Raw genomic sequence first — 13,290 nt, 5'->3', positions numbered from 1 at the left:
AGCAAAAAAGTTATATTTTTAAATCCGCACAAATGGGTGTTGAAGGCTAGCATCATGAGGACCACAAACTCCAAATTTCTGACTTTTTCAAGGCTACGATAGCTTTAATAGGGTAGAGTCCTTTTAATTCTGCAAAGAGTAACCAATTTCCATCTTTCTGTGGGATTGGGACTCCTGAAATCCCAGAGGTTAAAGGGCTCTAGGAGGTAAGTGGGCTATGGAAGGGGAGGAGGAGTGTCAGCCTCCACTTGTAAATGCCTCAGCATAGGGGCAGACTGGGCTCCCTACAAGTCACTGTAGTATTTGCAGAGGTGAGAGAAGGAAAAACAAATGTAGTAAGACAAGTCTCTCCTCTCAACAGCTATGTAGTTTTACAGGCATACAGGAATGTCCCAAACAATTCATTCTCACTAGCTTGAGATCTCATCCTGGCAGATTTTTATTTAGTAAGTTCAAGTAACTAGTGTAAAAGGTGAAAAATGAATGAGTGGATTTCTTCACTGTTTACCAAATTGTGTCACACACAGTTCTAGCATTTGCAAATTAAAAATTAGACACATCATTTTTATGATGCAAAATACTAATCAAAGCACATTTTCAATTTTCATCAAATCTTAATTGTAAAGATTTAACTCCTATTAGAGTAACTCCCACCAAAACATGAATGCAAATAACTGAGACAGCAAAATGTTTACTGAATTAAATCAAAGTATGCTTCTTACCTTTGACTTGGTCAAAACTTGTTCCAAAAGCTTATCGAAAAAAACTGCCCACACATACATCTACTTATAAAATTTTATTTTTTCAATAAGTTGCTCTAGAATTTCCATTGAAAATAATGAAAATGCTCATGTGTTCAAAATGAAAAAAGCAGCCAGTACAATGAAAAAAAACATAGCTATTAATACAGTTCCACTGGAAAGGATTACACCAACTTATCTTTACAACAAACGATTTCTTCGGACAAAGAGTCAACTGCTCCAAAAGACGTTCCCCTGAGACAAGTGTTTTGGACATCATAAATGTTCAGACATTCAAGTTCTTTCAGTTTTCTCTTTACATTCTTTGGGAGGGATTGTGGACTTCTCATCTCTAAAATCAGTGACTCTAGAAAGTTAAATGTGTTTTGGATCCTTTTTGGACACTGGATGCCGAACACATGAAATGCAGCCACCAGAGCAGCTAGAGCCATAGTACAGTCATCCAGCTGGGCCAGTTTCTCTTTTTCTATATACAAAGCAAACTCACATGTATTAACACTGAAGGGATTTTTTACTTCCAAGAGTGGTGTCAACACCTTCACCTGAAAAAAAAAATTAAGGCAAATGATCATTTGATGTCACTGGGTTAGAACTGAACTGTAAAAACTGCAGTAAAGATTAAGAGAATTAATTGTGCTTGAAAATAATGCTGTGAACTTGGTTAATAAGTCAGGTTATTTGAGACCTTTGGCTGAAAGATGGGTTAATGTCATCATTAAGAAACAGACGCAGAGGCTAAGGGCCAGATCCAAAAGGTATTTTAGATACCTAACTTCCATTGGAACCAATGGGAGTTGGGTTCCTAACACTTCAAGGATCTGGGCATAAGAGACTTGTTTCAATCAGGAGTCAGTGGTAGAATCAGGACAAGAGACCAGGATTGCTGTCTATCCCCATTCTTACTACTAGATCACACTCCTCTAAAAGCCCCTAGCTGCCATGTGATGTGGCATTTCCTTAGATATTTCACACCATTATTTAAAAACATGAAAAACCTAAGCAGCAGTAACTGCTTGAAAAAACAGTGTGTGGTATATGTGCTTCTAAAACCAGGACGTTAAATTTAATACATGTGGCTGAAAACGGAGCAGGATTTTAGTTTGTTTGGCAGTGTAGCTAGCCTCTACAGATACATTTATGTACCTCCTCATTCACAGCAACAAACAGACTGGGATCATCTCCAAAGACATCTGGTAGAAGTAGGCATGTGGCAGTCATTTTCATATCTGTCAAAAGCAAAGATTTTTTACTAAATTAAAAATGAAAATATTTGATTATTAGCATCCTTGAAGAACAGATGGAGATTTATGAAGTATTAACAGTGAATTATAAGACTGGTTGTCGATGACTTGTTGCTTCCTTATGAGATTGCTATTCCAAAGCACCTTAAAGAGTAAACTGCACCTTCTGTTGTGGTCTAGATTCCCCAACATAAAGGCAAAGTATTACTTTCAAAAAGAGTGTATTTACACTAGAGCCACATATTTAAGATTTTTCCAAATTCATTAATGTCTTCTAGTAAGAATTCCAGGTTGCTTCTTTTTAATCAAATGATTTTACAAGTGCAAATTCCCCCAGAAGTCAATGAAGGAAGAGCCCTCTTAGATGATCTAGGCCAGGGTAGGCAACCTATGGCACGCATGCCAAATGTGGCATGTGAGCTGATATTCAGTAGCACTCACACTGCATGGGTCTTGGCCACCAGTCCGAGGGGCTCTGTATTTTAATTTAATTTTAAATGAAGCTTCTTAAACGTTTTTAAAACCTTATTTACTTTACATACAACAATAGTTTCGTTACATATTATAGACTTATAGAAAGAGACCTTCTAAAAATGTTAAAATGTATTACTGGCATGTGAAACCTTAAATCAGAGTGAATAAATGAACACTTGGCACACCACTTCTGAAAGACTGCCGACCCCTGATTTAGGCCATCTTACTGCCAAGTCAGCATTGCTCCTTACAATGCATTTTAAAAAAAATATTTTGTACCACCTGTTTTAAGTATTGTAAAATAACATTTTCCCTCTCCATTCTCAGATCACAAACAGTTAGGTTTTTTGAAGTGTGGCATTAGACATATTCTCATCATTAGTGTATGCCATTTACATTTTTTTGCACAAAAAAGAGAGCTCTTCACCCCACCCAAAATTCCTCCTTTAAGGTGTTTAGGTCTGGTCTATACAGGAGAAAAAAATCACTTGATTCCTCTCCCAGTTTTCTAGGAGCCTCACAACTTACTTAGATGATGATGAAAGTTTTGACTTTCTTTTTGTTTTGTTTTAAAGAGAATCCTTTTTGAAAATCCTGTGTATTTTGTATTGCCTTAAGGTTAATGTAGGAGTGTATCTCCATCAAAAGGCTTTCTAATGAATTAGGCTGTGCATTCAAACACGCCATCTGCCTGGGGTTGCAGAGTGATTGAGTGTTCATCGTAGTAGGTAAAACAAAAAAACAACCAGCCTCACTGGCATGGTTCCTTAATTTTTGAAAAGCAAGATTTACGAAGTTGCTACTTAAGAGAACTGCACAATCCGAGAACATTACCCTGGATTTGACCTCCCCTGCTTGTGCCTGCTTCAGGAGAGCAGTCTAGTTTGAGGAGTACTTCTGTCTTAGCTCTAAGAAGGGGGCTACAGATAAAATTCTGGAAGAAATGAAGGGTACTTACAGGAATTGGTTGAAGTGCTTGCCTCTGCAGATCCACACTTTCCATTCTCCTTCCCATACTCTAGTTTTCTAGATGAAGGTTTTGAGAGAAATGGAAAGGAACTGAGTGCAATCAGTTTGCACCCACAGATCCAAATAGTTGTGGATGTACAAGAGTGTTCTCACATGGCTGCAAAGATTACTGCTTTTCCAACGGCCAGACCAAAGGTTCATCTAGCCCAATATCTGTCTTCTGACAATGGCCAATGCCAGGTGCCCCAGAGGGAATGAACAGAACAAGTAATCACCATCCCTGCCCATCCTGGCTAATAGCCACTGATAGACCTACCCTCCTTGAATGTATCTAGTTCTTTTTTGAACCCTGTTAGTGTCTTCACCTTCACAACATCCTCTGGCAAAGAGTTCCACAAATTGACTATGTGTTGTTTGAAGAAATACTTCCTTTGGTTTGTTTTAAACCTGCTGCCTATTAATTTCATTTGGTGACCCCTAGTTCTTGTGTTATGATGAGGAGTAAATAACACTTCCTTATTTACTTTCTTCACACCAGTCATGATATTATAGATCTCTATCATATCCCCCCTTACCTATCTCTTTTCCAAGCTGAAAAGTCCCAGTCTTACTAATCTTGCCTCACTAATGTGGGAAAATATGTGGATCTGCAGAGGCAATCTACCTGAACTAGGTATTAGTAAGTAACTTTTCTTTCCATTATTTCACTATGAACAGACTTTAACCTTAAGAACAGTAATTTCCAAGATCACTTCCTTCCTTTTTAGACAACAGGTATTCCACACATGATTTTCTCCACTTGGAGACTCTAGAATTGTCCATGGTTTTTCAAAACTAGTTTGCCAATGGTACAGTAAGTTTATTAGCCAATTACCTAGGCTATAAACAGGCACATATCTATATTTGAAATATTTCATTTCCTGCATGTTTGCAGTAGCTATTATATAGGATTTCTTTTTTACCTATTATTCAGATTTTTCTTTTCCTGTTAGACACAAAATCTCATTCACTTAAATAATTAATTCACCTCCCCATTAATGGATTTATATTCTCTTTGGTAATTCCCCCATACCCCAATATATTTTCAACCAGCCCCGGATACATTTTTAAAGTGGGTTTTTTTTCTACAGATAAGTAGAAGATAGTCTAGTAACAGCAGCCTGGACAATTACGTACTATAAAACTCAGATAAATAATGCATAGACCGTTTATACTGACATTTCAGAATGTCTTCCTCTGTGTGCTTTTTCAGATTTTCTCGTAGCATCACATTAATTGGATTATTTCTCACCGAGTACAAAGTCAATATGTTTTCTGAATAAATCTCCAAAATTTCAACTGTTTTCTTATAAATATCCATGTGTGTAAGGAGCTGGAACTCCCTAAAAAGCTGAAGGAAGAGGAAAGTTTTATTTCAGTATTCAAAATAAATGAATTAACTCTGAGGTGCACACATTGAAGACAATTAATAGACTAGCTCCAATTTTTTTTTCCTGAGGAGAAAAATTTCATGTTTTGTTAAAAATATATACAATAGCCGCATGATATTATAGTGCATGGTATGCGTAAAGTACTAATTAGTGAATATTTTGAAGTAGTGCCAGGGCAGGAACACACATTTACTAATGGGTTATTGGAGAAATTGAATATTAATGGCTGCTTTACTAAAAACATGCAGTAGAGCACTCCCACGCGTGCCATCTTGCCCATATGTAGATCATAACGTGCAATACTGTTATTGAAGCCATTACCTCATAAGGACATCTTAAGAAAGGAAAGAGTCGGAGAATCTCTTTCAAAGGTGCTTTGTTACTGATCATCTTTCTTCGCATTTCTAATGTCTTGTTCATCCTTTTATCAACTTCTTCCCAGTTCCTCTCTGTTTTCATATATTCTTGCTTAAACCAGATAACATGTTCATCCATCTCAGTGTCATGCCCTTCAAGATAAACAATCTCTTCCTGTCAGCAATACAATAACAGATGGTGAGTTCTCTATAGAATTTATACAGCCCAGAAGTATTTTTCCTGCTGGAGGACCTAGATGATTTGTCATATAAAAATGGCATGGTTTATTGGACGTCAGTCTTCGGATTAAGTGTGTTCAGTTTACAAATAGAGACATTTCATAGAATCATAAAATATCAGGGTTGGAAGGGACCTCAGGAGGTCATCTGGTCCAACTCCCTGCTCAAAGCAGGACCAATCCCCAACTAAATCATCCCAGCCAGGGCTTTGTCAAGCCTGACCTTAAAAACCTTTAAGGAAGGAGATTCCACCACCTCCCTAGGTAACCCAGTCCAGTGCTTCACCACTTCCTAACTACCACTCCTGCAAACTCCACCTGGATTCTGAAAATCAGACTCGATTCTGCTTCTTGTTTCTTGAGCTCAAATTACTCCCTCAGTGATCTTTCCACAATCACACTGCCTTTTTAGTGGGTGTGTAGCTCATTGGAAATTAGTAAACAATTTGATTGATGATGCAAGATCACTCCCTTAGCAGTGCATAGCTAATACTGCTCAGGCCCAGCATCTTAATAATTAAAAGTAGATACAACTAAGAATATACATGGTGGGGGGAGGGAGGGAATCTTTCAGATTCTCACAACAATTATTCACCTGAGCAGTCCCATTGATATCAATAGAACTATTCTCACAAATAAATGTTTGCAGAACTGCTCTTCAGTTGAATGAAGTAATGTCATTTTACTAAAGACATTTTTCAAAGACCCACCAAACTTAAGTTTTTCATGGGTTTCTCACTGTGTCTACTTTATAACTTTAAATAAGAAATGAGAGGAGAGCCACAATTCTGATGGCAACCACAATTTAAATAATTTACTTGTTGGTGTTCTGGAGAAGTTGTTTATTCTGTAGTTGTAGACATAACTAACGGTTTTCCTAAAAATTATCAGGCCATCCCTACTGAGTTATAAAACCTATAATTAGTAGGAGCCGTTGCCATTAGAAGCAGTAAACGCAGCAGCCTGGAACTACTTAGCTTTCACTGGAGGAAACCAGTGAAATGTCTGTTGAAATGAGCCTGAGATGAATATAAAAGAGCCACTGATCAAAACTACCCCTCAAACTGCATTTACACTAGTATTTTCCAGTAGGTCTCCCACTGGTGCAACTTAATGATGGGAACACAGTGATGAAAAGATGTTTAGACAGGGGTCAGGCATCACCACCACGTCATCTAGATGATGTAATGAGAAAACAGTCGGGTCAGTTTATACAATCAATCCCACTGTTAACTACCCACTGGTGGGAAATTTCCCCCAAAACACTAGCGTAGTCAAGGTTTTAGGAGCTGGTCAATACTCATATAAGCTTACACCCACCATCTTCCACCCTCAAGGGTTTACTGGATGTTCAAACTATATGCATTATCTGCCAGCAACCACTTTCATTCATATAGCACTAGTCATCCTAACAGATGCCAGAGTGCTTCACAGATCTGTCTGTATGTGCAACATAGAGAGTTACATTCTGTATCCCAGGAAAAATACATTTGTAAACCTATCATGTTAAGGTGGAAAGAATCTATAATTTACTCAAGGAAAGAGCTCTCAAGACAAAAATGATTAGCTTGGAAATTTACTGCTCAGGTTCCACTTTATAAATACCTCTCTCCAAAAGTATAGAATTGCACAGTTATCATTAAAACAACCTTAAACTGAATCTTCAGCTTGGCAATAGAGAGAAACTGAGATGTGATGTGAGTTTCAAACACCATACATTATTTTATTAGTGGCTCCCAGAATTTTGAGATGTTGGCATGTAACATGGTGGAGTTTTAATTCCCTTAAGCTGCTACTTCCCCTTTCTTCAGTCCCACCTCCCTTCTTCCTTCCTCATCAAACTGGTAGCAGGGTTGAATGCAAGAGCAATTGCCAAGGGCTCAACTGTTCTGTAGTAGTGTAGTTGCAAAGAACAAACAGTTCCTGCCCGAGGCAGCAGGTTCTCTTTTGAAGCCCATCTACCCATCACAAGAGGGGTAGGTATTTGGAAGCAGGGGGAAGAACATGAACAGAGAAGGAGAAATGAAGGGAGGCATAAGGGAATTGAAAATAAAGCCCAAAGTTTGTGATACAGCTGCGGTTTATGGAATTACAATTTGGCTGCTGCAGGTAGACAACATAACCAGCTTTGTTATCTTTAGTAACTGGAAGTCTGCAAGCACAGCGACATCTGCAGTTGTGTCAAATAAGCACACTGCTGCTGGAACTATATTTTAGCATGTTCAGAATGGTAATGCATATTTAAAATACTTAGGAGCATTTTTCCCTGTAATCTGTTTCTAATCACAAAATTGTAGTCCAGCTGAAGGGGCGTTTGTCAGCTATTATATACACATGTGGGTTTATTAAGCACTTTCAACCCACCCCTCACTCTTCAGCATGGCCGCAGCACAAAGAACAGTGGTTAAAAAAAACCAGCACACATGAGGATATGTGAATGACATCTCCAAGTGGCACTGGTGCCAGTGATGTGTCTTTTGTGTTTGCAGAATTCCAGCAGTTTGTTCAATCACCTGAACTGTGCTGCAATTGCTCATTCTTGGAGAGGCAAATACTCCCAACAGCCCCATCACACACGACACAGAATGGACTTAGTGTGGCATGATGTGGCCATAGACAACCTTGGCAACAAGTACTAGGACTAGGTTGTGACCTTCCCTCCATTTTAATCTTCATTCAGCTATCAAAGCAAGCACAGCCAAACCCCTGACTGCATGGATCCTGCTACACAGATGGCTATGCATTTACGAGAGCCTTTTTAGTTACTGACTCCACTAGCTGAACTAAACTCGCACAACACAAATTAGAAGAAACACTGCAATGGCATAAAAATGTGTAACCCCCTGACCTACTGGAAAACATGACAGAGGGCAAAATCATGTTCACTCTATTCATGCTAGTCATCCCACTGAAGTTGGTGAGATTGCTTACCTGAGAAAAGAAGCACAACTCAGCCCTGAAGCATTTTTTCTTTCAAGATGCTCTACGTGGTCTACATGAACATGGGAATGTGAAATAATTAAGAAGCAGCTGCAGTGTCAGACTGATACTGCCACAGGAGTGTTCTGTTGCTCTTTTTAGGCTATTCTGAATTTTAAACTCTATCTCTAGCTTAGGCAAAAAGTCTTACAGAGCTGCACACACCTATCCAAAGCCCTCAACTTACCTAGAAAAAGCAGCAGAACACTCCTGTTTCCCTATGTCTCAGGCTGCAGCCCTGGTCTTCCTATCCTCATAGGCAATAAGGAACTGCATTTCTGGCTGGCATTGTTAAAATAGCAGCCTCCAGATTGTACGTTACCCACTTAATACCTGTGGAGTTTTAGCAAATTTTTTCAGGTATGTGCATTTTGATGAGAGGTACTATTAGGTAATATCTGTAGCCCTTTGAGGGTGGAAAATGCTACCACAAGGAAATACCAAATTCATAACGAGCTTTGGGCTGGTATTCAGGCCCTTAGCTGACGGCTGTGAGAACCCTTCCTCCCTATGCACTGACTTGTCAAAACACTACATTTCCTTCCTTTTGTAGGTTTAAATCAAGAATGCTCTTGAAATATAGGTTATTAGTCGATAAGGAATGATCTATCCTAATATCACTGCATGCTTGTAATTCCAATTGTTATTTAATTGGGAGCAACACATATGTCAACAGCAGAGCAGACCCTTGCTATTTCACTGCTATATTTAGTTTTATGACAATGATGGTTAGCAGAGAATCGTAGCAGGAGTGCAGTATATTTAACTACAATGTGCTTGTGGATGAATAGTTACTTTCATAGCTGAGCTGGCTGAAAGTACAAAGGAAAAAATGGCTGTTTGATTTATGCTTATTAGGTATTTTTAAGCAGAGTTTTATTCATACCCAATTTGAGATTTTTGATAGAATGGGAAACCTGGCATTGGTTCAAGGCTATATGAATAATTTCTAACATCAGGAGCTTATTATCCAACATCAACTTTTTTTGCGTTTATTGAAAAAAGTATTTAACTCCATGCTTGTAACAGAATGTTCCATATATAACTGCCTTATTACAGAACTTGTATATTTCATCAGATCATTTTTTTCTTAAAGATATATTTGTGAAATACATTCTTACAAATGAAAAGCAGTCCATGAGCTATTAATCAGCACTCAGTCTCATCTAAATGCTTGACTATTCAAGATCCCTTCTTCTTTTTCTCCCTTTACCTTTTAGTTTGTCACAAGATGATTGTTACAATAAATAAAAAGCCATTTCAACAGGGAGGTGAATGTCATTCAGTGGGAGAAGTAATGATCCCTATTTATCTGCGTGTACCAGTTTACAGTCCCTGTCTGCAGTGACATTTAAACTTTTTTGAAGAATGGTGCTTACGCATAGTCTACTGCAGTCAAGTCTTTAACATGGTTTGGCTGGCCAGCATGACTGAGTTCTTCTTCAAGTAGATGCAGCCATGTATTCCACTTAGTTGTGGGTACACCAGAACCACTGTATGCACGCACTGGCAAATTTTGCCTACCAGTACCCGTGGAGGGACAGCACTCATGTCTCATGGCTATAGCCCAACCCCTGGCTATATGAGCCAGTGTCGCCCAATCCCCCTCAGTTCCTTTTTACCGCCTGTGGCTAGAGTTGGAGCTGTGAGAGATTTCTACCCTCACCACCTCTCTATTTCTTAGTGATTTTTCTAGTTGTCTATAGTTAATTAGTACTCTTAATATAGTGTTAGTTACGTTTAGTGTTTGTTAGCTTTAGTTTAAGTATTTCCCTGTTGATGCCCTCATCAGGGCTTAAATATTGTCCATTCTGTGCGGGAGAGATTTGCAAATAGTTCATGAAATGGAGTCAGGATCTTCATCTAAAGCAGCACCTGCTTGAACAGGTTGTGTGGCCTTTTTCAGCACAAGACCTATGATGAATCAGAGGTCACCCTCAAGTTCTGAGAATGCTGCTGCTTTGCGTCCTGGAGTTGGTGCCTCTCCAAAGAGATGGAGGAGTTGCTCTCCACTGAGCGTGACAAGGAAGGGGTGACATAAGACTGATCATAGCCACTCCAGATCATTTGGGGACTTGTCTACTTCCTCCAGAAGGAGTGCAGGTCAGCATGAGTGAGTGCTGACCCATGGGATGGAGCAGATCTCATCAACCGTTCCCCGGCACCACGCAGGGAGGTCAGAGACCCTGTACTGTTGACTCTGGTTCCGGCCCAGGGGTGTCCATTGAGTTTAGTACCAACAAGGGCAATGCCAGCACTCACTGTTTCCACACTGGTGGCATATCAGGCAGGAACAGATCTCCTCTGCCTTTTCATCCCAACCTCTCCCAGGGTCCAAGGCTGAATCATTTATAGCCTCGTTGGCTGGTAGAGCCACTGAACTTGTGAGTCTTTCATCACCAACAGTCAGTGGAAATGGGGCTGGTGCTGGGCTCAGCACAAGTCATCTTATCAACAGGAACGACTTTGGCACCCCTGCTGTCTGTGGCGCTAATGTCACCGTGGTGGCACTTACTACCCTCCACTTCGGCACCGTTAAATTACCTCTGTACCACTGCCGACTTCAGGATTGACACCACTTCCAGCATTGGAACCAACAGAAGCATACCTGGTGCCAGCTGTACCATCTCCACCGTGAGTGCCTGCTCCCTCTTCATTTTGGGCTATGGACGAGTCTGACTGGCTGCTTGCACCTTCAGGACTGGTTCCACCTTTGTCCCCCTAAGCCCGGGACTCCTTGGTGTCCACATTGGGATTTTCCTCTTTCAGTTGTCCATCACCTAACCCACATATGGGGGGGAAGGAGGGAGGTGCTCATGTAGCACTGTGGATACCAGGATTGGCACTCATCTCATGGTCGGGATGGTGACCTCTGACCCAGCACCTACCGACCACGATTCCTGAGGGAATTCTGTGCCAAATATTGAAAATTTTGCACACATTACTTTAAAATTCTGCAAAACTGCAAATTTTATTTGTCAATAAATAAACGTGGAGACTCCAGCATAGCAGTGGGCAGCAAAAGCCATGTACTGCAGAGGTAGCAGATCAACCTGCAGCCCCTTCTCCCCAGGAGACAGACTCGGCAATGATGCTGCACCTGACCCTGACACAGCGCAAGCGCAGGGCCTGCCCCAGAAACACCCCCGGGGCCTTGCCTCTCTGCACCAGGTATGGGCAGACAGGCTCAGCCCATCAGGTTCCAAATGTGAAGGGGCTTAGTGTGGAGGGATCCAGGTGTGGGATGAGGGGGTTCTGAGTGGGGCAATCTGGGTGTGAGTGGCTCAGTAGAGGGTGCAGAGGGATATCTGGATGGATGGGATCGTTGAGGGGTTCCAGGTGCAGGGGCAATGGGACTCTGTCGAGGATCCAGGGGAAAGTGGTTGGGGCTCAGCAGGGGTAGGGGGTCTGGCTGTGGGAAGATGGGGCTCAGCAGGGGAGTCTGGGTGTTGGGGGGCTCAGCAGGGGGCTCCGGATGCTGGGGGAGTGGAGCTTTGTGGGGTGAGGGTCTGGGTGCAGCTGGTTGGGGCTCAGTGGTATGGGGGGTCCAGATGCGTAGGACTCATTGGAGGGGTCCAGGTGCAGAGGGGGTGGGGGGATGGTCTGGGTGCAGGGGTGGAGATTCAAATGCAGGAGGGTGGAGCTCAGCAGCAGGGTTTGAGTAGAGGGGGATTCCAGGTGCAGGGGGTGAGGTTCGGCGAGGTAGAGGCTTGGGGAGGAGGCTCAGCGGGGGATCTGGGTATGGGGAAGTTGAGATGCATGGGAGTTGGGTGGATGAGGAGCAGGAAAGGGAGGGTGAGGTGGCAGTGTGGAGCTTCCTGCAGCCAGGGAGGTTTTGGGGGGCTAGTCAGCCCCCGTCCTAAACCTTCTTGCAGGGAAGAGGAAGTCCTGTCCTCCTCCAGCCCAGCCTAGACTAGCAGATGAGACTGGTACAGCATAGGAGCCACCAGCAGGGACATCCTGGACCCCACTCTCCTCCCCCGTTGTAATTTACCTATCTGCCAGCTGCTCTGGGCGCCCAAAATGATGCACCAGCACTGCTGGGGAGGGGTGCGTGACCATTCTTGCAGGTTCCCTTTGCTTCCCTGTCAGAAAGTCCTTTTTCTGCGGGGAAGCAAAGAAATCTGTGGGGGGATATGAATGCTGCATACACAAAGTGGTACAGAATTCTCTCAGGAGTACTGGTCACCAACACCTTATCCAAACCAGTAGTCTCCATAGAATCCATGGGACACTCCTCAGTTGCAGAGGTCCCAGACCTAATCTTGCTCTAAGCTGAGATCATCAAGCAGGCCTGTGGTGGTGATCATTGATCTGCTGAAGGCCCAGGCACCGGTGAACCTTCCCCTTGTGGAGCCTCCAGAGTCATCCCATCTAGGTCCACCAGCCCTGGAGAAGAATCCAGATCTGGCACAGTTAACTGCTTTGTCTTCATCGCCAGATGATTCTGTGGTATCTGGCTCTTCCTCTTCTTCAGTACCAGAGGATTCCAAGGCATACCAGGACCTTTTGCATTGCCTGGCTGCTTCCCTGGGCATTCAAGCAGAGTTCCTGCAGGAGAATATCCATGAGTTTGTGGATATCCTGCAGCCACCTGTCCCTGGGAGAGTCACCCTCCCTATTAACAATGTGCTCCTTGAGCCCCTTGGAGCATCCCGGCTTCAGTACCACCTACCACGAAGTGCATAGAGAAACGCAGGGATTTGAGGGTTTTTTACTCAGATCTGACCTTGAACTGCCTGGTCATAACCATGGAGAACGATAAAGTCCTGCAGGGCAGATTTAAGTCCACTCCCAGATCTAAACGGATGCATTTGATGTGTAAGAATACCTAATAAGCA

The 13,290-nt window shown here is 42.1% G+C and overlaps 1 protein-coding gene across 1 annotated transcript in view; it reads right to left on the bottom strand.

The window, feature by feature from the left end:
- Window positions 1-781: 781 nt before the first annotated feature.
- The window catches only part of SAMD3 (sterile alpha motif domain containing 3), a 91,877-nt gene continuing 79,368 nt past the window's right edge, over window positions 782-13,290 (bottom strand). The window contains exons 8-11 of the mRNA XM_050949681.1: window positions 5,197-5,406; window positions 4,664-4,835; window positions 1,905-1,987; window positions 782-1,303 (exon numbers count right to left, since the gene is read on the bottom strand). Of these exons, the coding sequence (XP_050805638.1) occupies window positions 926-1,303; window positions 1,905-1,987; window positions 4,664-4,835; window positions 5,197-5,406 (843 nt within the window). The 3' untranslated portion in view covers window positions 782-925. The remainder of the gene's footprint in view (window positions 1,304-1,904; window positions 1,988-4,663; window positions 4,836-5,196; window positions 5,407-13,290) is intronic.

This window comes from Gopherus flavomarginatus, chromosome 4 (genome assembly GCF_025201925.1).
Source record: "Gopherus flavomarginatus isolate rGopFla2 chromosome 4, rGopFla2.mat.asm, whole genome shotgun sequence".
NCBI lineage: Eukaryota > Metazoa > Chordata > Testudines > Testudinidae > Gopherus > Gopherus flavomarginatus.
Note: the sequence above shows the minus strand (reverse complement) of the source record. Positions and strands in the feature narration are given on the sequence as shown.